The following is a 25,110-nucleotide window of genomic DNA, read 5'->3' on the forward strand; positions in this document are numbered from 1 at the left end:
GGGAAGGACCCCATGTGGAGCAGGGGCAGAGAGTGACTGTGAGGGAATGGTAGAGACAAAGCATCAGGGTCTGACTGCAGCCCCCATTCCCTGTTAACGTATCTCTAGCCCCCCTTCCCTGTTCCTTTGCGCCACTCAAGGGGGAGGATGTGGAAGAGGGTGGATGGAGGAAAATGTTTTTGGTTTGCTTTTAGTTTCTCACTGTTCTAGTCTGCTAGTGATAGGCAATAAACTATATATAATAAACAATAAATTATATAAAATAAAATAACATTAAATATATAATATATTAATATAACATATTATATATTAAACATATGTAATAAATAAATATATAATAAATTATTCTCTTTATGCCAAGCCCACGACAATAATTGCTGAGTGATCTCCCTGTCCTTATCTCAATCCCTGATCTCTTCATCGTATTTTCTCCCCCTCTTCCTTCATGGAGGGTGAGTGTGAGTGGCTGTGGTGTTCAGCAGGGTGAAACCTGCACAGTGGGACAAAAAGGAGGTGGGAGATGGCCCTACACCCATTAGCACAGGCAATTTCCACATTGTGCATGGAAGGGGAAGGGAAGCTTCCCCCTCCCACCGCCCCCGGACCCGCAGACCCTCCCCGGGGCCGGGCCGCCTTCTCCCGTCCCATCCCGTCCCGTCCCGTCCCGCCCCTATCCCCCCGTGCCGGTGACGTGGTGCCGGGCCGTCTCCCCCTACCGCAGCAATGTGGCTGGTGTTGGCGGCGCTGCTGGCGGCGGCGGGGGCTCAGTACGAGCGGTACAGCTTCCGCAGCTTCCCTCGGGACGAGCTGATGCCGCTCGAGTCCGCCTACCGCTACGGCCTGGACCAGTACAGCACCGAGAACTGGCCCGAGAGCGTCAACTACCTGGAGGTGAGCATGCGGCTCTACCGCCTGCTGCGCGACAGCGAGGCCTTCTGCCACCGCAACTGCAGCGCCGCCGGGCCGCCCCCCGGCGCCGGGGGGGAGCTGGCCGAGCTGCGGCTGCTGGCCGGCGTGCTGCGGCGGGCGCAGTGCTTGCGGCGCTGCAAGCAAGGGCTGCCCGCCTTCCGCCAGGCCCAGCCCGGCCGCGACCTGCTTGAGGAGTTCCAGCGCCGAGAGCCCTACAAGTACCTGCAGTTCGCCTACTTCAAGGTGAGGCCCGCCGGGGTGCTGCCTGCCTGCCTGCCTGCCTGCCTCGTGTCACCCGCTGGGGACCGCTTTGTGCCTCGGCTGTCCTGTGTTTGCCCACAAAATGGCACCCGGCGCCTTCCTCACCCAGCTCCTTCTTCACACCTCATCCAGTGGAACTCCTGGATTGGCCTTCAGTTCCTCCCAAACCCCAGCCATGGGACCCTGTCTCTTTATCCTGCTGCTGTGCAGCCCTCTCATCTTTCCATCTCTCTTACTCGCTTCTGACTTTGTTTAAAACTTTTTCCAGACCTTTTCCTTTTTTCCAGACCCTTCATGTCAAGATTATGCTATTGCAAGTGCTCTTCTCTGCTTCTTCTCTGCTATTGCAAGTGCTGTTCTGCCCCAGCATGCCCAACTTCTTTGAGTGCGCTCTTCTGGTCTACATGTAGTTCTTCCAGGTGTAGCAGCCCCCGGTGTGACTTGCATGATGCCTGCAAAACTCCAGTGTTGTTACAGACACAGTAAGGTTAAATAAAGCGAAATCAGCTGCTGAAGCATGACACTAATACTTGCCCTGGAATGGTATTTACTTTCTTCTCTTGGGTCTGCTAAGACTGGGGACAACTCTTTTAACACATCTCTATTTTTCTCTGGCTTCCTGCCACCCTCTTGACCAAGATCTATTTCACAATTTTCCCACTCCACATCTTCATCTTTTGTTCCTTAAATCAAGGTCCTCATTCTATCCCCTCAGATACTGCAATAACTTGCATTTTGAATAAATGGGACATCTGTGGGCGAAGAAAATAAGCTGAACACTTTTGTTTAGATTGTCTTTTCTTTTAGGGATTTGGTTCCAGTATATCACAGTATTCATTATACAAGGATTTATGCTTGTGCATTCCTTTTGAGATTGCTGGCTTAAAATACACACCTTTTTAACTGTTGCTGTGTCTTGCAGGAGAAAAACTTAAAATATTTTTAATTGCTTTCCAAAGTTATATAAACCAAAACAGGGAAACACGTTCTTGTGAAACACTAATTAACAATATCCACGTGCACTGTGTCACACCAGCGTAATTCTGTGCATTTGAAGCCATCCCTAAGACTATACAGAAGAACTTGCCTTTATACATTAAGGCTTCTCTACACAGAGAGTAAAAGGTATCAGACAGGGGACATTTCCTTTGAATAAGAGAGCGGGCAGGCACTCTTCTCAAAGCCATATGCAGACACCAAAATAATGTCACCACAGATGTTTCCATTTACTGTCTTTCTTACTTTAACTAGTCATTCCTCCTATAGAACATACAAAGTTTGCAATGCACTTATCATGTCAGTAATATGGAATATGTCAGGAATGACACAAGTCATTCCTAATTACTGTTTCTGATACACCTAATTACTGTTTCTGATGACTGGCAGGTGTGAATCTGAGAAATTGGAGAAATTATTTCCCTCTTCCTTTAAACTGTTTTTCAGTCACATTTACAGTAGATTTGTGAGGTGTGATTTGGTGTTTCTCTCTTTACTATCTGTTGCTTATAGTCTTTGTTATCATATCGTAGTCCAGCTCTGAGCTCTTATCACTCACTTGGAGCATTCTGAATGGGCCTTCTAAAAATACAAACTGCTACATACAAGGGACTTTTTCCTGGCTGCCAAGGAATGTCACTTTTTTGTTGTTGTCGTTTGTTTTCATCCATAACATCATTTATAATGTAGAAAGAAGGTGTAAGATAATTTTTTTAAGTGACCATGTATTTATTCACGTGAGTTTAAGAGTGAAATTTTGCCATGTCTTAGGTGATTCTGGGAGCCAGTATTTCTATGCTACTGCTTGTTCCTCTGGAGGGAGCTGTCTTGTAGCCACCAAGTTTACTTTGGAATGTGTTTCTACAAAACCTTTTTTTTTTTTTTTCCCCTTTTTTAGTGGTGAAAATTGAAACCAAGATTGATCATGGACTAAGCAAAAATTAGGGGCTCATCAGCCTATCAGCAAATAGAGTTAAAACACCAAACACAAGAGGATTTATGCATTTGATGAAAGTGCAGCTGAGATTTCCCTTTGTGTTTAGCAACATGCAGGCTGACTGGGAAGCACATAGTTTTGGGATGGACAGGAAGTGCACCTGGAATAGTTCCAGTGCTTTAGCCCTTACAGCAGCACAGCAGTAAGAGCTAATATTAGGGTTGAAGTGTTTCTTTGGTAGTCTCTCAAGTTTCTTCATGAAATGAAAGAGTTCCTTTTATGGATGCAAAAAGAACAGTGCATTTGCATGCATGCTTGTGATTCTTGCTCAAAGCATTATACATACGCTTCAATAAGCTATTTGAGATGTTAGGTGGAACTCTTTTATCACCTACACATCAATAGACTGGATGGGTTGATCTGGATCTTGGCTTACAAGACAGAAGGGTTTAGCATTTCACAAATACGTAAGACTTTTACTTTCACAGTCTCACTCTTCATAAATATGTGTACATATACTATATATTTTATAAAATATGCATATATATAAAATATAGGCACAAGTGTAGAAGTACATATATATTTGGCATATGCAGTTGTAAATGAGTAATATATGCTTCACAAAATACCTCTAGTGGAGTTTGAATTTGGTTTTAAAACGGGTACAAAAAATCACATAGTACATTAGAAACAATTATTGAGCAAGTAACTGCTGTTTGCTCTAAATCCACAACACCATCAGGAAGATACATTATTGTAAAATTGTATTCTCTGCTGCTAGGCAAATAAGCTACATAAATACCATGGAAAGTGATGACACGTGCCAAGTATCCATAGGCTGTCATCAGTAATATCTATGCGATTAATCCTACATATGAGCAATAGTATAATTTTGTGTTTTGTCAGCTTTATGAATGGGAATAGGAAAGGGAAAAAGTACTTTTTGACTTACAATCATTTATGCTATTTGAAACAACAATAGATTTAAAAAAAAAAAAAAAACAAACACTGAAATGTTCACACTGGTGCAGCTAGTTGTAAAACTGAGAAGTATTAACATCAGTTTCACTGTACCATTATATCTGCTGAGACTGAGGTTTCAGCAGAAATAAGCTTGGGAATATAGATGCTGCAGGAAAATTTATTGACAAAAAGTGGGAAACTGTTTTTTTTTCCCCCAATTAACTCTTTCCCCCACCCCTTCTCCCACCCCTTTTTAGGCTAATAACCTTCCAAAAGCTATTGCAGCAGCTCATACATTTCTTCTGAAGCATCCAGATGATGAAATGATGCAAAGAAATATGGCATACTACAAGAGCATGCCTGATGCTGAGGAGCATATTAAAGACTTGGAGACAAAGCCTTATGAGGTATGGTTTTTTTAACAGTCTTGTCTTTTGGAACTTTTTGTTACTTCTCTTATTGTGTGAGATTCAAGCATCTCATTTGCTTACATGTTCTCAGCTCTTCCTCTTCCTGTCTTCCTCAGTCTTTTCTGTTTTTTCTTAATGCATACAGTAATTCTCACCTCTTGTGGTCTTTACTGTTCCACAAGTCACAGAAAATCATGTAGAGTAGCATACCTGAAAGCTGCTATGTGGAGATAAACAAATATAGCTAAGTAAGTGCAAAGAGTTACTAAAATGCATGAGAGCTGTGGAGGCACAGCTTAAACTAAGTAGAACTTTTGGTGTTTAGATTCCATTGAAAATCTCTGTCAAAATCTGTGCTTTAGAATCACACTGCTACCTCTGTCCAGCAGGTTTTTCTGTTTATCTGAAATGGAATTACATACTCTGATATCTGGGAAATACCTGATAAAATCCATTCATCATCTGTGTTTGTCGTCCTAATATTAATTGAATAATAGTTTATGTAGTAATTCAGAAATGCCGAGACATCACTTACTGTATTTGAACTTACATGCAGCTTTCCACAGGTCATTTAGTGCTAGTTTTCATTCCTGGCAATTTTTCAGAATCTCTTTGTCAGGGCTGTGAGAGCATACAATGGTGACAACTGGAGAACATCAGTCTCAGATATGGAACTTGCTCTTCCTGATTTCTTCAAAGCCTACGATGACTGTATAGCAGCCTGTGAAGGCTCCCGAGAGATCAAAGATTTTAAAGACTTCTATCTCTCTATTGCAGGTGAGTGGTTAGGAAACAGTGAAGGAAGAAGTCCTGAAAGTGCATTTTGTTTTCTCCATGAGATCAGCTACCAAAGTCCCTCTTCTTTAGCTTGCAGAGGGAATTGCTCATGGTGCCCCTGCTTAGCTTGGGCCAATCTGAGTTTATTAGAGTACTAGATTTACTAGAAAGTTCTTGAATTCCTGTTTACTTTTTTTTTTTTTTTTTTTAAAGTAACACAAGTAAGGGCTGTCAGAAAATAGGAACAAAGAGTTCTCGTGTTAACATATATCATCATAATATATTAACATATTAACATGCATAAGTGTGTTAGGATAACATAGATGTGTAAATAAGAACTCTTTCATCCAGCTAGCAATAGTTATCCAGACAGATCACTTGACTTCCAATATCGTTTTGTCAGTGTTTGAGGCTCAGTGGTTAGCTTGCCTTCAAAATATGCTTTGTGAATTGTGCGTCACTGTTGATATATATTTCCTTTCTTGTAAATATGACAAGTATCTGTTGGCTATTTTTCATCTTTCCTACAGTAGAGTTTTGCTAGCAAATAAGATTTCTTTTTCAAGTGTATGGCTTAAAAAATATTAATTCTCAAATAAAATGAGATTCTATCTTTTTGATTGTCAAAATGGGATGTACACATTTCCTATGTTCTTCTGTAGTGAAAGAAAAAAGTAATTTCTCCAGTGTTGTTTCTCCATGGGCTCAGTGTTGTTGACAATATTTGTGTGGATAATGCCTGCATGTTTTCGCAAGGAACTTAAAGATGTGAAAAATGCAACAGAATTTCTAAGTTGCCAGAAGGAAAGACAGGCCAACATTTTGTCCTAGAGCCACTAGATGAGTTGGTGAGGGGAAAAGTACAAGAGCAGCTCCACAGTGTGGAATTAGTATCCACCTGTAATGTTGCCATGGAATAATGACTGCAGGTCATTCCTCTAGCCTTGCTTCAGCAAAGCTGGCAGATGCCTAGGGCAGCAAATAAGGAGTGGAGATCAAATCAGGCAATAAACCATGAAACACAGGCTTTCTTCCCTAGTGGGTCAGAGCCCTGATACCAGAATCACCCCCAAACTGCAGTAAAGGGTGCAGTAAAGCACTTGCTGCTGTCCCTCTTCCTTCTTGTAAGGAACAGACAATTCCAGTTGTAGTGGTGAGATGCAAAGGTAGGAGTACCACATGGTGCCATCACAGCTATGGGCAGTGCTTTTCAAATATTTTGTTCTTGATATAAGAAAAATCAAATTTACTTCCACAGCTGAAATGTGTGCACTGAACTATGCTCTTGCTCCAGGAACACATATCCAGTCTCCAAGATTTTATTGTAGAAAGTAGATGTAGCAAAAAAACATTAACGGTTAAGTATTTGGTGATTGCATTAGGTGCCTATTTATCTATATAAGTAGTAGCTGGAGGCTAACACTGTTGTGTCTGGTGCCTCCACTATTGTAAAAGAGGGGTCTGGTAATTTAATTTGGCCAAGCATTTTCAGTTAGCTTTAGTATTCGTGATAGGAGTTGTCAGAGATGAAAACAGGGGAAGGGGCCTTTTTTTTTTTTTTCTTTTTTTTTCTTTTTTTTTTTTTTTTTTCGCCTTTGTCAGTGACTTGCTGCACAAGCTTAGGTAACTTGCTTCACCTGCCAAATGTGTCAAACAGGGAAACTAAGGCTTTAAAATATTTCTGTTCAGTGTTGTTGCTTGATGTTATATGTCCTGAAAAAGTTTGGAATTCTTTGATGGAAGGTTTTCTTGGAACATACCTTCTTGGAATGTATTTTCTTGAAGATAAAATCGTCTCTAGTCCTGTTGTGCCAAGCTTTGCAGACTGGATAAGCATGTGATCTTAAACCTTGGTGGATTTAAGTTATTTTGTAATGTGCAGCATCTATCCATGTCTGTCAGAAAACGTTCTATTAGAATATCCAAACAGTTGTCACAAAACACAGCTCTCTGTGGATGTTTATTTTGCAATCACCCGGTGTCTTTCTCTGTGATGCAGTTGTACTCAGTAGCATGTGGACCTCAATTATGAAATTATTTAATGAAATTGTAAAGGCTCTCAAAAACAGCACTGTTAAGTTCACAGTTAGGAAATAATGCAGTACTATGTAACAGTTTATAAAACCTACCACCTCAAACTGCCTGTAGGTGTCACTGAAATCTAACTGCTTAGTTAGGAATTGTGATTTTGATGCATTTGGAGGCCTGATCCTACTGATTTTAGCAGAAGAGCTGAGCACCGGCATTTGATATGTACTCCAGATGGAGTTGTAGATGGTCACTATTTCCAAGCAGCAAGATCCGGATGCACAGGACCTAGGAGAGCATTATAAGGCCAAATTTTAATGGGTAGTTAATGGGAGGGGTTATAACAGTTCACTGTGCTCTACTCATATCCTGTGTTTTTGTCTTCTTCCTTATAGATCATTATATTGAAGTCCTTGCATGCAAAGTGCAGTGTGAGAGTAATCTGACACCCATTATAGGAGGCTTTGTTGTCGAGAAATTTGTGGCCACCATGTACCATTACTTACAATTTGCATATTATAAATGTAAGTATTATTTACATTCTAAAGCATTATACCTAGAGGGAAAAGACCAGGAATGGAAACTCTCTCACACCAGCCCAATGTTATTTAAGCACATTAAATCACTACTTACATTTAAGCAGTCTCCAGAATCTGCATGTTTGTGTATTCTGAAGGTGAAATTCTGAGGTGCATATGTTTTTTTTCTTCCCATGTAACTGTAGGCATTGGACATAAGCATGATGATCTCTGGCTCATAAAATTGTCCATGACATAGTGAATTGCTGAATATAAGTCCCATAGATGCTGCATTCTGCTCAGGCTAAGCCCCTCTGTTTTAAGACATTCTTGGTTGTGACTGGTCTCCACTTGGGTGTTGGAAAAATGGGACAGTTACAGAATGTGATCTGATGCATTACTGTCCCTCATTTTTTATATCTACTGCTAGCACAAGTTACTTACACTTTCCAGAATTCCATATAAATGTTAAATGTTCATCATATATATTATATATATATGAATAATGCACCAGCTCTTACGCCTTTTTGAAGTAAACCGTAGTATGACATCTTAGGGTAAATAGCATCCTATGCACCAGAATGCATGCAAGGACTCAGACATGTTTTGTGTACCTATGTACAAAATAAATAAATAAATAAATAAATAAAGATTTGTGCCAGAACACCACAGCAGTCAACCTTTGGGGCCCATGTGGTTGTTAAGCAGCTGATTGGATAGCTCTAATGAGAACAGTTTTCTTAAACTTCTAACTCATTCGGTAAGAAGAAAGACTGTGACCTCAACAAAACACATTTAACATAACAGCAGCTATTGAATAAATACTAAATTCTCAATTTACTATTCATAATTTCTCACAAGACAAACCTACAGAATATTTCATACATTCTCTTTTTCCTAGTGGATTCTCATAATCCCATTAGAATAGAGTGTGTGGGGCTACCTGCATTGTGAAGAAAGAGAGGCCCACTTAACCGAGATGATAGTGTTCTGGTCCTCAGTGATTATATATTTGATAGGTAAATCATTCAGTGAGTTTTGTGGTTTCTGGAGGAGCTGCCTGCACCATAAAGAACACATGCAGCCCTTAAAGCTATTCCCCTGTGCTCCAATATCAAAGGAAAGACATACCCAGCCATGTAGAACCAAGCCATTAATGACTTTTTGCATATGTTGTTTGATTACGTTTCATATATTGACTTTTCTGTCTTTGTCAATTTTAGTAAAATTGGTTTTGTTTATTTTTTCTTTGTTTCTTTGTGTTTGTTTTTTTTTTTACGAAATGCCAGAGTAGGGATCACCCAAGCTGTAGGTTGATACCCCGCTGATACTAGAATACTTGGGAGGAACATTTGATTAGGATTGTCTTAGAAAACCATCACAAGAAATTAATGTCTTAGGAAAATCACCTTCTGTGTTGATGGTAAGTTACACCATTTGCCCTAAGAAGAGGAAGGAGGTATGTCTAAGGGCAGCCAAGCATCTTGTATTGCTCTTGTCCATGACCTGACTCTTACAGTCATAAGATTGTGTTAGGTAAGTCCCCATTTTTGAATCATGGACTTAACCTGTTTCAGAACACAAAAATGCCATATTCTTTCTGGGAATCATTTATTTTTTTTAATTTTCAATACAGCTGTGGGGAAGGTGGAAAATTGTTCCTGTTTTCCTCAGAGTTTTTTTTGAATGTAGATAATAAACCTCTTTATTCTCTTTGTTTTGTTTACTTACCTTGTCTGGATTTATTTTTTTGTTTATTAATTAGTGAATGACATGAAGAATGCAGCCTCTTGTGCTGCTAGTTACCTTCTGTTTGACCAGAAAGACGAAGTAATGAAACAGAACATGGTCTATTATCAGTACCACAAAGACAAATGGGGACTTCAAGAAGAGGATTTTCAGCCCAGATCGGTATGTGAATGATTTAAAATGCTACAGAAACATCCAGGGATTATGATCTGAGTTTGAGAAATAATTCTTAAAACTGGATTTCAATGCTGTTTTTAAATTTTCATGTCCAAGGTACATGTGCAAATATCTTTGCTGTGTTTCTGGATTTTTGCAGCATGGACCGTGATGATCAAATTGGATTTTCTGTCATTTCTTGTTACCAGGGTTCATGTCAATCAGCAGAATTAACTGCTTTGTGACACTTCTGTGACTCCTTAGGCATCAGTGGTGTATGCTACACAAGTAGTTAGCATATGGCATGCTCCACAAATTGAATTTAGTGCTTTTTCTTTCTCTGTAATAATTTGATAACACTTTCCTTCCTCTTAGGCCAGTCAGCTTGAGTCAAAAATATCAGTATGTATGAGTTAAACATTTTTTGTTTGTGGGCAGCTGTTGAGTTTTGTGCAGCACATCTTACTTGTGTGCTGGAAACCCAGGCTGCCCTGCAGGGCCAACAGAGACAGAATAGAGAGAAACTGTATTTGGTTCTTTCAGGCAGTAGTAGCAGTGAGTCTGAGCTCAAAGGGAAGAGTGACCATTCTTTTGTTGCTACTTCTGGGAACAGAACTGCGGTTTGTAGCCGTACTGGAGACAGTGTTTGACGTTAGTGTGAGTGAGGGGTAGGAGCAGTGTAAAACTGCAGACCGCAAACAGATTTGGCATACATATGCAGAGAAGACAGAACAAGGGCCCTACACATTAAGTCTGAATGTTTCATTGATAACTTCTCAGGACTTGAGATTACAGATGATTTAATTTTTAAATATTAAATATCAAATGCATACAGCTGTATTTTGTTGTACTTTGATCCATCTAACTATGAACAGAAGTTGCTTGCTGTCCTAATCACTTGCCATGAAAACCATACTTTCTCTGGTTTATTTTCACAAAGTGGTACCAGCGTGACAGAAGTAATTGGCTCTGGCACTAAGCCTTAGACATCCTTGTGAAAGAGGAAGTCTCCTATTTTCCTCCCTGAAAAGGTCTAAATGGGATAATCAAAGTAGATTACTTGCAGCATTCATCAATCTGAGAGTAAGTGACTGAGCTAAACTGTGCTGTCCAGGCAAACACCCAGGGAAGTGAGGAGGGATAGGTAGGTAGGCAGCCTTACAGAATTTCCTGTCCTCAGACTCCAGCCCAGGGTGGTGAGTCATTATAATGCAAAATAGCTTAGTGTCTCATTTTCCCAGAACTGCCTGCTGTTATATGCCAGCATGCAGGGAGATGGAGGCTTTCTCATGTCCAAAGCCCACTGGAATGCAGGCACAGGCTGCTGCTCAGCTCTGGCAGTCTCATTCCTTATCCTCTGACTCGCCAATGCTTTGAAACATGAGAAACAGGAGAGTGCTTTGTTCTTTTCACACCATTGGAGTTTTTGCTTAGAAGGATCTGCAGAAGACATTGGATATACTGCTTGCTGTTCTGCTGTTTCTTTTCTAAAACGTTTTAAACCCTGTGGAATTTACCTTCTGTTGAGTCTGGCTCTAGCTTCACTGGAATAGTTTCAGATGACGTGCGATGACACTCCCCTGTCTTAGTACCCTAAAGTAACATAGCAAATTTGTTTTTGGTAGGATGCAGTTCGATATCAAAACATAACCACACTCCAGTTGGAAATGTATGAATTCGCAAAGGAACATCTAATGGATGATGATGAGGTGAGTTTTCTGGAGAGGAACTGATGGTAAAAGAAACAAAACCAAATCAATCACATTAAAACGAAGATGATGTATAATTAGAAATCTGAGATTTATCTAATATGGAGAAATCTTCTTTTAACTGTAACCAATTCATCATAAATTCTTATTTTGTAAATTAATATAAGAAACAAACTCAAAGAGCATTAGATCACTTACATACAATTTAAAGGAATAATGGGCAATATTAATACAAGACTAAATGTAACGCACCCAGCCCCCAAAAGAAAATTCACTTTGCAAGCTGTAACACCAGGGGGCAGAGAAGTACTATATATTTAACAACTCCCCTCACTTTTTTTTTTTTCTGAAATGTTTAAATTACGTTTTAAAATTCTCATAATTTGGTCCATAAGTAACCACTTAAATTACATTTATTTTATCAAAAGTAAGTCCTGTTATTTTTGTTTTGTACAGTAACATTTTGGTCACCTTAGAAGTCTTCAGAAGTCTTGCTTCTGAAATGCTTGGAATTCATGGACAAGTGACACGTAATGACTACTATTAGGCTTGAAATATGTAAAGTGGATTTTTGTGCAGGAAAAATAGTTTAATTGTTGAAAAGGCATTTCTTTGTCTTCCCCAGCTAAAGTTAAAGTATGTCATGGAGGCTTTGGGTTGCATTGTTTTATTTTCAGTAACTTTCATTTAAAGGTTAAAAAAGTCTTCAGGTGATGGAATAGTTCATTGCTGGCATTGGCAAAGAGGTGTCTTCAGGCATGGTATGAGGCAGTATACATGCACTGAGCACTGCTGAGGTGTTTTTTTACTTATAAACGAAAAGAGAAAAAATGGCTTATGTTATAAAATACATCACCTTTGCAATTTTTATATTATCCAGCATATATAGACAGATAATATTCTATAGTGGAGAAGTAATAATATGTCTGTACTGCCTTCAGTATGCAGTATGTCTTAGTAGATTCAGTATTCAGTATGTCTTAGTAGAAATTAGGAAGACTGAGAAGTCTTTCCATTGTGATAAACATCTTTGAAATGCGGTTTAATAGAATTGTTATAAAGTTAAGCTTAGATGAGCACTAGATGGGGGTTTCCATCAGGGTGTATAGGTACCTGATCACTTTTTTATATTCCTGTGATGGTTCGTGAAAACACAATGCTTTGCTCATAATGCTTTCTTACGTTAGGCATAAACTTCATTTGTAATTTTATCCTTCTTTCACATCTGCTGCTCCAAAACAACAGGATGAGTAATTAAGGAAGGAGGGAAGCAGTCTATTTTGAGGACTTTCCCTGTATCTTGTTACAAGAAGGGATTATAAAAGCAATCTTCAATCTCAAGCATTTAATACAGAAAAAAAAAATATTCATTTGTTGGCATATCAACTGTAGACCATTTCACTGGTGCAATGATAAATGACCTTGCAATCTACAAGAGGTAAGTACAGTGGAAACGTCAACTAAACTTCTGGGGAAGTGTCAAGGAAGTGGCGTTACCCTGGGCTATGTTTGGGTTAAACAAGCAAAATTTCTGGGCTTGGTCATGCCATATACCAAGTCAGTATTAGGTTAAAGGTTGGACTAGATGATCTTAGAGGTATTTTCCAACCTGAATGATTCTATGATCCTCTCCATCCCTACCCCACAATATTCGTGTTAGGAAAGTTATCATTCTGATTTCCTGGGAAAAAGTTAATGGGCTTATGTGCCCTCCCTTAATAGGACTGAAGAACCTAGGAGAGATGGAAGCTCTTCATGCCTCTGGCTTGGCTCTGACTTTTGGTAATGAACTTATAAATCCCTGGCTACCTGAGCTTCTGCTTGGCTGCAGGAGCCATCTAGGCTCCAGACAGAGCAGGAATAGCACAAAGATAAAATCGCTACTTTGCAGTTTCTGCTGGATGGGCAGGACATGGTAGTATAAATGGAATATTGTTTTATAATATTTCTCCTGGCAAAGATAGAAAAGTTTATTCTATGGGAATGTGGAAAATTGATGAAAAACTCAGATAAGGTGTTACAGTAAAAGCATTAAAAATCACTGAGGCAACCTATTTTTTTAGTGCACACTGTTCATTTAAACTATGTGCTTCTTGGTCTGTAGACCATGCATTTTGTGAGTTTCTGTGTTCCGTATTTGCTGTCTGTGAAGTTGCTTGTGGCACAACAAGCCCATAGAATAATTGAAGAGAAATTATTCATCATTCTATTATTCATAGAATAATAGAATAATTCAAGAGAAAAAAATCACTCTTTCCTTGAGTGAAGCAAAAGGATTGATGTGGCTAAAGGATAGCTTCCTCTGTGAGCATGTCCATACTTTCAAATGGAGAATCTTACTTTATTCAGAGTTTTCAGTGTTCTAATATTCCGGATCATCCACGTGTCTGTCTTTTCAAATCCCATTAGCAAAGTGAGTGAAAACATGTGGCTTCTTCCAATAATACGTTGCAGTAATTACAGAGGCTGGAACATGTAGTAATGATTTTTGCATATGTCACTACAATAAATACTGTCCCATTCGTGTTATTTTATTAATGTTTTTCTACAGGGAAATGAAAAACTCTAGTTCAAACATCTAACACTGTAGAGGTGACAGGGAATATTAATGACAACTTGCTACAGGTTACTTTCTCTTACAAGTAACTATTATTATATATCCTTATAGAGTTTTCCACAGTGAATTTAACAGAGCATTACACAGTGCTGTCATCTTAGTTGCCCATGGATAATCAAACTTCTTGATTTCTGTTCAGATGTGTAATGCATAAAGGCTATAATAGATATAACTCCTAGTACTGCACAGATTTAAGTACTCCACAGTACTGCACATAGCAAAATGAAATGCTGTTAAGAGCCAGATACTCAACTAGTGCAGATATAACTTCAGCACTACAATAATTATAGGAGACAAGTTTCTGACCCATAAATTCAGTGTTCTTGAAGACTTTTTTATTTTCAGGGATAGCTACTTAGCTATTCTAAATTACATAAGAACCACAAGTATTTGGCTAGGGTGATGCAACAATGTGTTTTTTCTTTTGGTACTTAGTAGGTGAAAAACCGTTGGAAGCTTTGGCCCACTTTTTTTTTTTTCTTTTCTTTTTGTCATCCTGCTCTTGTTTGCCTTTTGTGTATCCATCTAAGTGTATAATATCTGAGACTCAAACGCTCTATTCCGAAGTGTGACACACAGGAGAGTGAGAGTTGAACTAATATGACTGGTAGAAAGAGAAGACATGGAATAGCATCAAGGCATGGGGGCCCAGTGGACTACAGATAGCAAATAATAGGCTGAATTCAGCCTACTTTTCTGTTCAGAAATCACTAACAACATATTTTTGGCTGTATTAACTCACTTTTTGCATATGTTCAAATGATTTACACAAGTGCACTTATAAGGGAAAGTTGTAAGTGCAGACATATGAACTCTGTACTGTCTTTGACCTCAGACCAAACGGCTACAATAGCACTGCTACACTGAAGAGAGCTGGTGGCAGCTGTTAAGAGAAGAGTGGTAGTTAACTGGCATTGTTACAGTCCTTGTTCAATATAGGCTTCTTTAAAGAAAATAAAAATGGGTTATTTTTCATCATCGTTTTCTACTGGAGGTATTGCCTATGTGGCTGGCTGGCTGTCTTCAGAAGCTTCTTTTCCCTCTTGCTTTTTTATCTTTAAACATGTATCTTAGTTAAAGGTGTTTCTCCTTGCATTTAAAACACCTACATTGGAAAGTTGCAAGCATAGCAGGGTTTAAATGGCAGGATTAGATTAGAAATTAGGAGGAATTTTTACCTCCACAAATTTTCTTAAACTTTTTGTGTACAGCATAAAGCAGCGAAGAGAGCATAAGCATAAAAGACTTATGTTTTCAGTGCAGTGAAGGCAATGTTGAAGTTGCTCTGAAATTGAATTAACTCGTGTTTTATAGGCATTATAAAAACATTAAGAGAAAAGCACATTGATTAGTTTACTGTACAATAGTATTGTAATCACTGCAGTGTACTGCAGTCTCCCATAGTATATGGGGAGAGAACAGTTACATGTTCATAATACATAATAAAAATGAAATGGAAAAATATTTGAGAAAAGTAGTTAGCATGCATGTAAGGAACAACAAAGCTCTTTTAAAATTTTAAAAATCACTAAAAGCATGTGTCAGTGGGTCACACTGTTGACGAAACATCTGAAAAATAAACAAGTTAAGGACCAAATTTTTCTACATGAAGAATTGTTTGTTTTTTATTATTTTTTTTCCTGCTAGAATGTAAGGAATGTCAAGTCTGGCTTTTACTGTTCATGGAGGATCTGGGAGGGCTTTGAGGTGGTTACAGGGAACTCTGATGTTTTAACTGAAGGTTAGATCAAGGAACTTATTCTTGGTTGATGGCTGAATAAACCTTTCAGGCAACATGGCTGAGCCACTCATTGACACATAACTTACTGCTATCTTGAAAAAAAGCTCCTCCCCAAAATCTCAGTGTTTGGTTGGTGGTGTGGTATGCGTTTGCAGCCTCTATCAGCACATGGCCTCCACTGTCAGCCATATCAAAACTTTATCTTCTCTCCCACAAAATGGTTATTAGTCATTGAAGTCTATACACATGAGAAAAGAATGAACAAAATCTGATTTTTTTCATGAATCTGACTGTGTCTCCACTCCCATTAGTTACTCATATTAGTTAACAGGGCAATTATAGGATAGTTACTTCTGACTTACAGGACAGCCCCATGCCTCTTGTCACAGAGGGCACCCCTGAAAGCTTCCCGCTACCAAAACATAGTCACCTATACCCAGTACATAAGGGAATCGGATTTGTTACTCTACTATTGAGCAAGTTTCCAGTCATTATGTTTTTCCAACTTTTGCAAAATCTGACCTTTTGCTATGAAGGACACCCTTGTGGGATAAATATTTTCCTTTTAGGTCATAGATTATAAGGAAACAAAGATCCAGACAATTCTTATTTCTCTGTGTATTGTCTCTCAAGTCTCAGTTTCTAAGATTAGTGAGCATAAAGACTTTTTCTTACTCATTCACTAATAATCAGGCATGAATGCATGTTCATAACAATATTTTTATGTAGATCCTAATTCATTGTACAACACTTATTTTAGTATTCTCTGTTTCTTCCCTGACGAACGAGCTATTGAACTGCACTGTATATGGAATCCCTATATAAAATGCCATCGGCAAATCTGCATGGAAAGTATGGGTTATTGCATGAAAGCTATTTTTCCCAGAACTTTTCCAGTCCACATTGAGAAAGGACAGAACAGATTGTGGTTAGAGGCAAGGACACTGAATGATTAGTATTTGTTATGCAGAAAGCAATGCCTAATAACAAAGGCAAAGCATTGAGGTCTGTCAGTGAGCAGTACAACTGCAACTGATTGCTACTATTTTTAAATGCAGCTGGTGAAAGAAAAGTTGGTGCTGGACCATCAGTCTCAAGCGAGCCATAACTGAGCCAGGTAGTGGTAGCTTTTCTTCCTTGCTGTTTATTTTAATAGCTGGCTAGTAATCTCCAAAATACAGATGTTTCTTCTAAGAGGTTGTGTTTTGTGTATGTGAATGCAGCATTTAATATTGCATAAGGAAGGGTCAGTAACAATCCCCAGCCCAGTGTGTACCTTGGTCTCAGACACTTGGCTTGTGGTAATAAGTGAGGAGTTCTGCATTTTTCCTCCTTTTTAGGACTTGTTTTTCAAATGCTCTAGCCTTGTTTATAATAGCTGGTACACCATTTTCAGTACCCTAGGTTAGCTTATACATTGACTAAGAACTCTGTTTTAAACTTAGTATTTATTATAATTCACCTAGTCGCATACTGTCTGTAAAACCTTCTTAAATTACTGTGGTACAAAACTTGTTCTTTCTGTTTGTGCCTCTGTTCAGATGTTAATCTAAGCCACGGGTCCTCTATCTGCATATCTAACAGATAGTTGGAGGCTCCAGCTGATCGGCTTATGTGATTCTTCCTGCCACTCACACCACTCTGGGAACATTCCCCTACTACTGCTGAATGTCCTCCTGTATTTCAGGCTATACCTGTCCCATCTTTACCTATGCATCGTTCTTGTCACTCCCACTTTCTGCTGACTGTCCCTGGATGGGGAGAGGGAAGAGGTTTATCATATGGGGAGGTAGGTCATGGGGTGCTGGTGGATGATGTTGGGCACCACCACAAGCCAGGAAGCAGCGACTGTAGACCAAAGGCCGACTTGCCAACGAGGATGTGCTTCCCAGCAGGTGACCAAGCAGTCTGCATGAGTACGCCTTCCAGTCACCAGCTGCCCTATCAGGCATGGAGTGGTCTCACAGCAAACCCTCCTCTTCCCCATGCTTAGTCAGACTTCATATATTGACATACTAGCTACCAGCCAGACAGCTACATCATGCTGTGGACCACGTATTGCACAACCTGATTTACATCAGCACTGTCGGAGCAGCATATTTATGTAACCTGCATTAGAACTGGATGGCTGGTGTTCTCTCTAGTAGCTGGCAGCAGGAAGAATTACGGGTTTGCAATGATCTTTGGATGTAGAATTTGTTGTGCTTCCTCTTAAGGTAGGTAACAGGAAGAAATCTGTTACACTGAATGCTTAAATCGTATCAGAGAATCATTTTCAGACTCCAAGTCTGCAGGCTAACTGAAGCTAATATTAGACATCAGTGTGCAGGAGGCTTTTTCCCTGGAATTAATATCAGTGGAGTATTTGCTGACTTCTGTCATGCAAAATGCCTGATGCAGTGTCAAGTCAGTGCTAATAGGGCAAGGACAGTGATCAATGTGGTCACAGCTGTTAGAGTGACAATGTGATCAACTCTTCTGACGTAGTATTATCATCTTTTATCTCTGGGCAGCCTGTTCCAGTGCCTCACCACCCTCTCAGTAAAGAATTTCTTCCTTACATCTAATTTAAATCTCTCCTCAGTTTAAAGCCATTACTCCTTGTCCTATCACTGCGCACTCTGCTAAAGTGCCTCTCCCCAGCTGTCCTGTTGGCTCCATTCAGGTATTGGAAGGCTTAATAATGTCTCCCCAGAGCCTTCTTTTCTCTAGGCTAAACAACCTGCTATGTCTTCTGGAATATCTTACTTTACTGATGAGCATGACAATAATATAAATTGAATTAGTTTACCATATGCTTGAGTTACCAAGGTCACAATGTTGAAATCTCTCTGTCTTCCTTATCACAGAATCACAGAATTTCTAGGTTGGAAGAGACCTCAAGATCATCGAGTCCAACCTCTACCTAACGCTAACAATCCCCACTAAACCATATCCCTAAGCTCTATGTTATACGCAGTTCTAGGCCATGCGGTCAGATGTTTATGCCCTTCATCCTACCTCTCTCGCTCATACGTTTTGAAGTTTGTCTTTAGAGGTAGACTAAGAAGAGAATTCCTTTTTAACATGTTATTCTTTCATTCAACAGTGATTCTAAGGTGTGTAAGAGAATCTGTCTGAATTAGATTCGAGACCCCTGTAGTAGACACCTGTTTTCCCAGTCTCGTAAATCTGTTCAGATTTAATGGGACCTGCCTCTCTGTACTTCTTCAAGAGGCACCTACGTGCTTATGGCTACAGTTCTAAGAGCTTTGCTAGAAAACGTGTCCTTAAGTCCTTTGTGCCTCTGCTCTGGTCTTTAAAATGCTTTTGTAGTGACTATTGGGCCTAGTGGCTATTTTCTTCATATGAATTTGTGAAGTGGTACAGAGTTCTTCCCATGAGTGGGCTCCTTAGGCAATCGAAATACTTCTAACAAAGGAAAGCATGCAGAAATGTTGAATTCCTGATTTCCAGTTGACAGACTTCCTGCAACAAGGAAGACAAGCAGGGAATGTGTTGGCATTTTTTCATGTGTTTTTGTTGAATTGGAAATTTAGATGTTTTGAATAAATTCAAAGAAAAATAAATTGCCGTCCCTCAGAACTTGCTAAAACCACAGCTGAAAAAACTCAACTGTCTTTTAAGGTGGAACTGTGAGACAAGGAACAGGAGCAGCAGTTACTTAAGCCAGATTTCCTCCCACTTTTATTTTTATTTGCTTGGTTCTTATTATTCCTCTCCTTGCTGATCACACTTCTGAAAAATGTCATGTTAGTATTTTTAATTGCCATACCCATAATATAATTGTTGTATTCAAAATAAGACAAAAAAAAAAAAAAAGCCTCAATTTCTTGTTATTTTCACTGACCACAAGCATATGAATGCTCTTTCTTCATCAGAATAGAAAACAATAAAAGTTTGAGTCTCAAACTGTCTGGAAGGAATTTTCTTCCTAATTAGTACCTTCCTAGATTAAAAAAGTTCTTAAAATTTATTTAGCGTTCTAAAATACTGTTTGCAGCCTCGGTTGACCAAACTCGGAAAGTGTAATAGAGTTGACAAAGACTTGGACTAAGGGGTGAAGGGAAGAGGGGGAATGGAAATGAACATCCGTACAAGGGTGACTTGCTTTCAGCACCACTGTTTTAAATTCTGATTATTTTTAATCTGGGACTGAGTAAGACCTGATCGGATTTCTCAGTTAGATAAAAAAAAAATAATCTGATTTTTCTATCAGAAAGTTACTATTTGTTTTTGAAAAAAAATCTTTTAACATTTTTAGAGCACATAAATTTATGTTGAGAAAGGATGAACAGTTTAACACAACACTGTAGTTATTAGAATTAAAGGTTGGAAATATAAAGTTGAGCATCTACCTCTCTCTTACAGCTCAGTATTTGGGTTGTATCAAAAAGTGAAAATATGTCCAGACTCGAGCAGTGATGTTTCTGAACTGTGCATGGAGGGCAAATAGGAAAATACTGGTATTTCTGAGGGCACAGGTAAATGTGCTGCTACCTTCACTTTTGTGTATTTGGAGACGCTGCTGCACGTTTACTGTTATCCCCTTCCACCACTGCTGAAGATGTTACATTGGGTTGAAACTGATTACAACTGGTTATTACTCAGTTACTGTAGCTTGGTTGACAAACCAGTAAATTCCAGCTGAGGGGGCAGTATCATCCCAAAGTACTCTGGCTTGTCTGCAAGAAGATGTTTGACTGTGGTATATGACATCACTATGCCAGGAGCAGTTTGTTTTTTTTTTGAAGCTTTAATTTTTCATAGTATTTCAACAATTTCCTAATTTAACAGGTGCTTTAAACATTTATGCGTGTACTTTCTAAATTTGACAATTTAATTGTCTATTTAAATACCTGAAAAAGTACAAGAAAATTTAACATGAAGTGTAACTTTTTCTTCTTTTAAAGTCTGTATGACCCTGCCAAGTACATGGGCTATACCTATATAGCCATTAATTTGCGTTTTATAGACTCATACTAGCTTCTATATAAAAGTGTTAAAAGATAGTTCAGCACCGATTATTGCAGTTTATGTTTTAATGAAAAACAGTTAACATTTTCTACTCGTTTTGGAGTACTGGGCTAACACATTTCTGTTCATTTTAATCCTTTCTAGGGTGAAGTTGTGGAATTCCTTGATGATCTGTTAGAATTGGAGGAAAAAAATGAATCCTGATGAGTGAAGCCACCATTAAGTATCTTACAAAAGTGAAGACTCACCATTGCATCTTACTGTTGGTTTTGGTCACTCGTAGTTCCAGATGGATATACCTCAAAGCTGTTCCTGTAAGCTCCAGAACACATCACAAGATCCACTCCTGAAATATCACTTCTATGCTGCACTGACACTTTAGTGAGCATGGATTTTCACTGTGCATTTACAGAATTGGTGCATATGAGTTTTTCTCTTGAGTTTTCTTTCCTTTACAAACACAACAAAACTGGCTATTCTTATTTTCTGGGTTAACACTAATATTCCTTGTTTCAGTGCTGTTCTACTACATTGTAGCAGAACAGATAAATTCCAAAGAACTTTTTTCAGATTATGAACCAAGGATAATCTAACAGTTCCTCAAGACTTTCTGAGCTTTTTATTGTTTTATTTATATATGACCTTTTCCATTATGATTAATAAAGTGATACAGAATCCCAATGCATCTGAAAGATGTTAAGATAACAAATGAGAACTTTTAAGTAGCTGAAACAATCAACAATGGACAACTAGTGATCTTGTAAAGAAAATGCTTTAAGAATTCTATAAGCAGTTTTTATCTTTCTTAAAAACTAAATTAAATACAATGTTAAAGTAAGGTCACTTAGAATTGAATAATAAATAATTCCTCCTTCCTACCAGTTTTTAGTCTTTCTGTTGAAACTAGTTGTGTTTCCTGTGTGAGATGAGGCCAATCTTGTATAAGATAACGATGGTTTATGTATTCATTATTCTCTTTTGGAGAAAAAAAGTGCTTTTTTTTTTTATTCTGATGGAACTATTTTTCATTTAAAAAGAAGTGCACGTGGAAACTGAGTCAATTTTAGGTGGAATCATAAAAAAGTACTTGCATGTGAATTCCTGATGTTTTTATTAACTATGTGGCAGAGTCCTATATAGAAGTACTCTGAAGGCCCCGTAGGTGTATGGGAGATGAGTAGTGAATTAATGCACAAGAGTACTGAAGAGCAGAAATCCTCTTGATCTTAGAGCGTACAGGATTTCATCCTTTGCTTTCCTCTTTCATTTTTAAGGACCAAAACCTGCAAGGTCTTTGTTTAGCTTTACATCTAAGGAGATAAAAACATTCATTTCCATTGTGACCAAATTCAGTGAGGTGGACATGAATTGCAAAAAACATGAACTGTCTTGCTGAGTTGTTGATCCAATAGCTTACATATGGTGCATAAGCATAGTGTGTATGCTACTAAGCATATACAGGGAGCAAGAAGGGTAATCCACAGGTTAAAGTGTCCTCTAGACTGTGACAGCAATCATAGAATCAGAATGGTTTGGGTTGGAAGGGACCTTAAAGATCACCCAGTTCCAAACCACCTGCCAGGGGCAGGGACACCTCCCACCAGACTAGGTTGCCCAAAGCCCCATCCAGCCTGGCCTTGAACACTTCAAGGCTGAGGCATGCACAATCTCTCTAGGTAACACGGTCCAGTGCCTTAACACCCTGATAGTAATAAATTTCTTCCTAATACCTGATCTCAATCTTTCCTCTTCTAGTTAAAATCCATTACCCTTTGTTCTGTCACTACAGTCCCTGACAAAGAGTCCCTAATCAGCTTTCTTGTAGTTCCCCTTTAGGTACTGAAAGGCTGCCATAAGGTCTCCCAAGAGCCTTCTTTTATCTGAGCTGAATAACCCCAACTCCTTCAGCCCATCTTCATAGGAGAGGTGCTCCAACCCCTTGATCACCTTCATGGCCCTCCTCTGGACCCTATCCAGGAGGTCCATGTCCTTCTTAAGCTGTGGACCCTAGAGTTGAATGCAGTACTCCATATGGGGTCTCACAGGAGTGGAGCAGACTGAGAGAATCACCTCCCTTGCTCTGCTGGCCACACTTATTTTGATGCAGCCCAGGATACAGTTGGCTTTCTGGGCTGCAAGCGCACATTGCCAGCTCATGTTGAGTTTTTCATCAACCCAACACCCCCTAGGCCTGCACCTTAGGGCTGGTCTCAATCCATGCTCCACCCAGCCTGTATTTGTGTTTGGAATTGTCCCAACCCAGATGCAGGCTCTTCCACTTGGCCTTGTTGAACCTCATGAGGTTCACACACCCACCTCTCAAGCCTGTCCAGCTCCTTCTGGATGGCATTCCTTTCCTCCAGTGTGTCAACCACACCACACAGCTTGGTGTCATCAGCAAACTTGCTGTGCGTGCACTCGATCCCACAGTCCATGTCACCAACAAAGATGTTAATTAGTGCTGGTCTCAATACCAACCCCTGAGAAACAGTACTCATCATTGGTATCCTCCTTTTACATTGAGCCAGTGACTGGAACTCTGAATGCAACCATCCATCCAATGAAACCTTTTAAATTATAAAATGTGTGTTTTGTAAGATCCTGTAGGAGTTTTTGGCCTCTTCAACATATATCACAACTAATGTAATGAAATCAATGGCAAGACCATTTTCTTCTCAAAGTGAAAATCTATCAAGATCCTTTTAACTTTAGGGAATACATCCAGCTGCAATTGTGGCAATAAGACCAAAATTTGGCTTGCTGTATAAAGCAGATGTACCTGATTTTCTTACACTTGTTCCATACAATATTAGGACTCCATGTATTATAATTTTATGTAATATTTTAACTTTGCTTTTAAAACTTGCAAGCAGTTAATTATAAACAATCACTTGACCATGAAATACATATATTACAATATACTGCTGGGGTAGTTTCTCCAATTTGTCTCATTTTCTCTTGTTTGAGGTGTATGTGTGTTCAAAACTGCTCTGGAGGCTTCTTTTGTTTCTCTTTCCAACCTGTGTAGACCAGCTCCAGATTTCCTTCTCAGGAATTGTACTACTGAAGTTAAAATTATACACCCATGTAGCTACATCTTTGCTACCCTAGCTTTTGAATCCAGGAATCCTGACATTAGAGGATTTGGAGCTGGTCAGGGAAAGAAGTATCCTTCTAAATTGCCTTTGTTTTATAACATTTTTAGTTAGCTTTTTTCTTATCATTTACCAAACTGACTCAGGAGCTGTGCCAAGCACAGACTGTTTTCTGACTGTTTTTGCAGTGCCCTAACTCTTGCATGCTGTCTGTAGATACTACGGTGCAAAACCAGGGTACTATAAAGACCTTTGGGACAGGTACTTCAAGTTCCTGGGACTGAGGTTTTCCAGAACTATGCACCTTGTGTGGAAGTAGCATGTATGCAGAAAGTTTCTAAATAGATTTTGCCTGTTTGTGAAGCAACTAGAATATATGACAGTAAGTATGAAACGACACAAAGTCAGTATTCAGAGTCTCTTTGCTTTTCCATGCAAAATTACTTCTTTCCAGTTAAATAACTCTATTCCCTTCTCCAATGCTGAGAGTAACGGTTTCACTTTTTGTTTTTTGTTTGTTTGTTTTTAATCACCATATGTGGTAAATTAGTGTAATACTTTCATTCTACCAGTAAAACACTGGGCACTAAAGTTAACCTGTCTAGAGATTCATTTGACTTCAGTGGGTTACACTGGGGATACATTTAGCACCTATGCACCTATGAACCCTCCTTTTTTTTTTTTTTTTTTTAATTTTTTAAAATCAAACAGTCATTTAACCATTGCAAGTCCCTCAGGTGTTATCAATTTTCTTGTGAGCTTCTTATTCTGTCTTTAGGGATTCCTTAGCTGATCTCTTTTCATGTTCAGTCATTTCCACAGCTTTCAAGTTTGCAGCTGAAATCCCTTGCCACTGTGCATTCTCAGGTGGGGAGTTCATGATTTACTAAGATGTCCATTATTTATTTTTCGTAAGTCTACATTAAGTCTGACGTGCTTTACCGTTCCGTTTAACTTGAGTAGGCAACTGATATTCTTGTGGCCTTCTAACATGTCACTGTGATCCCTTTTTCATTTTGTTCAAGAGTCTGTGAATTTTTTCTGGCTTTCTTAATTTCCACTCCATATGGTCCCAAGCCAGTTCAATCTTAATTAGTACAAGTAGTTCTCAAACCCTTCTTCTTTTCTAATGAGAAATAGCTCCTCTTCCAGTTCTTCAGTATTTATTGTGGCTTTTTTTCAGCATTCTCAGGTTCTTTTAACTGATTTTTCTTTCACTGCTGCTATTGTTAAGTGCCAACATTTACATGTGACTGCAATAAATTAG

The 25,110-nt window shown here is 39.0% G+C and overlaps 1 protein-coding gene across 1 annotated transcript; it reads left to right on the forward strand.

The window, feature by feature from the left end:
• The first annotated feature begins 671 nt into the window (after positions 1-671).
• CRTAP (cartilage associated protein) lies at positions 672-23,806 on the forward strand. The gene is made up of 7 exons (XM_082754972.1): positions 672-1,152; positions 4,324-4,473; positions 5,082-5,253; positions 7,677-7,805; positions 9,565-9,710; positions 11,330-11,413; positions 20,893-23,806. Exons 1-7 carry the CDS (start codon positions 724-726, stop codon positions 20,950-20,952), a joined length of 1,170 nt encoding a protein of 389 aa, XP_082611098.1. The 5' UTR covers positions 672-723; the 3' UTR covers positions 20,953-23,806.
• The last annotated feature ends 1,304 nt before the right edge of the window (positions 23,807-25,110 follow it).

This window comes from Aythya marila (assembly GCF_965140915.1).
Source record: "Aythya marila genome assembly, chromosome: 2".
In the NCBI taxonomy this organism is placed as follows: Eukaryota; Metazoa; Chordata; class Aves; order Anseriformes; family Anatidae; genus Aythya; species Aythya marila.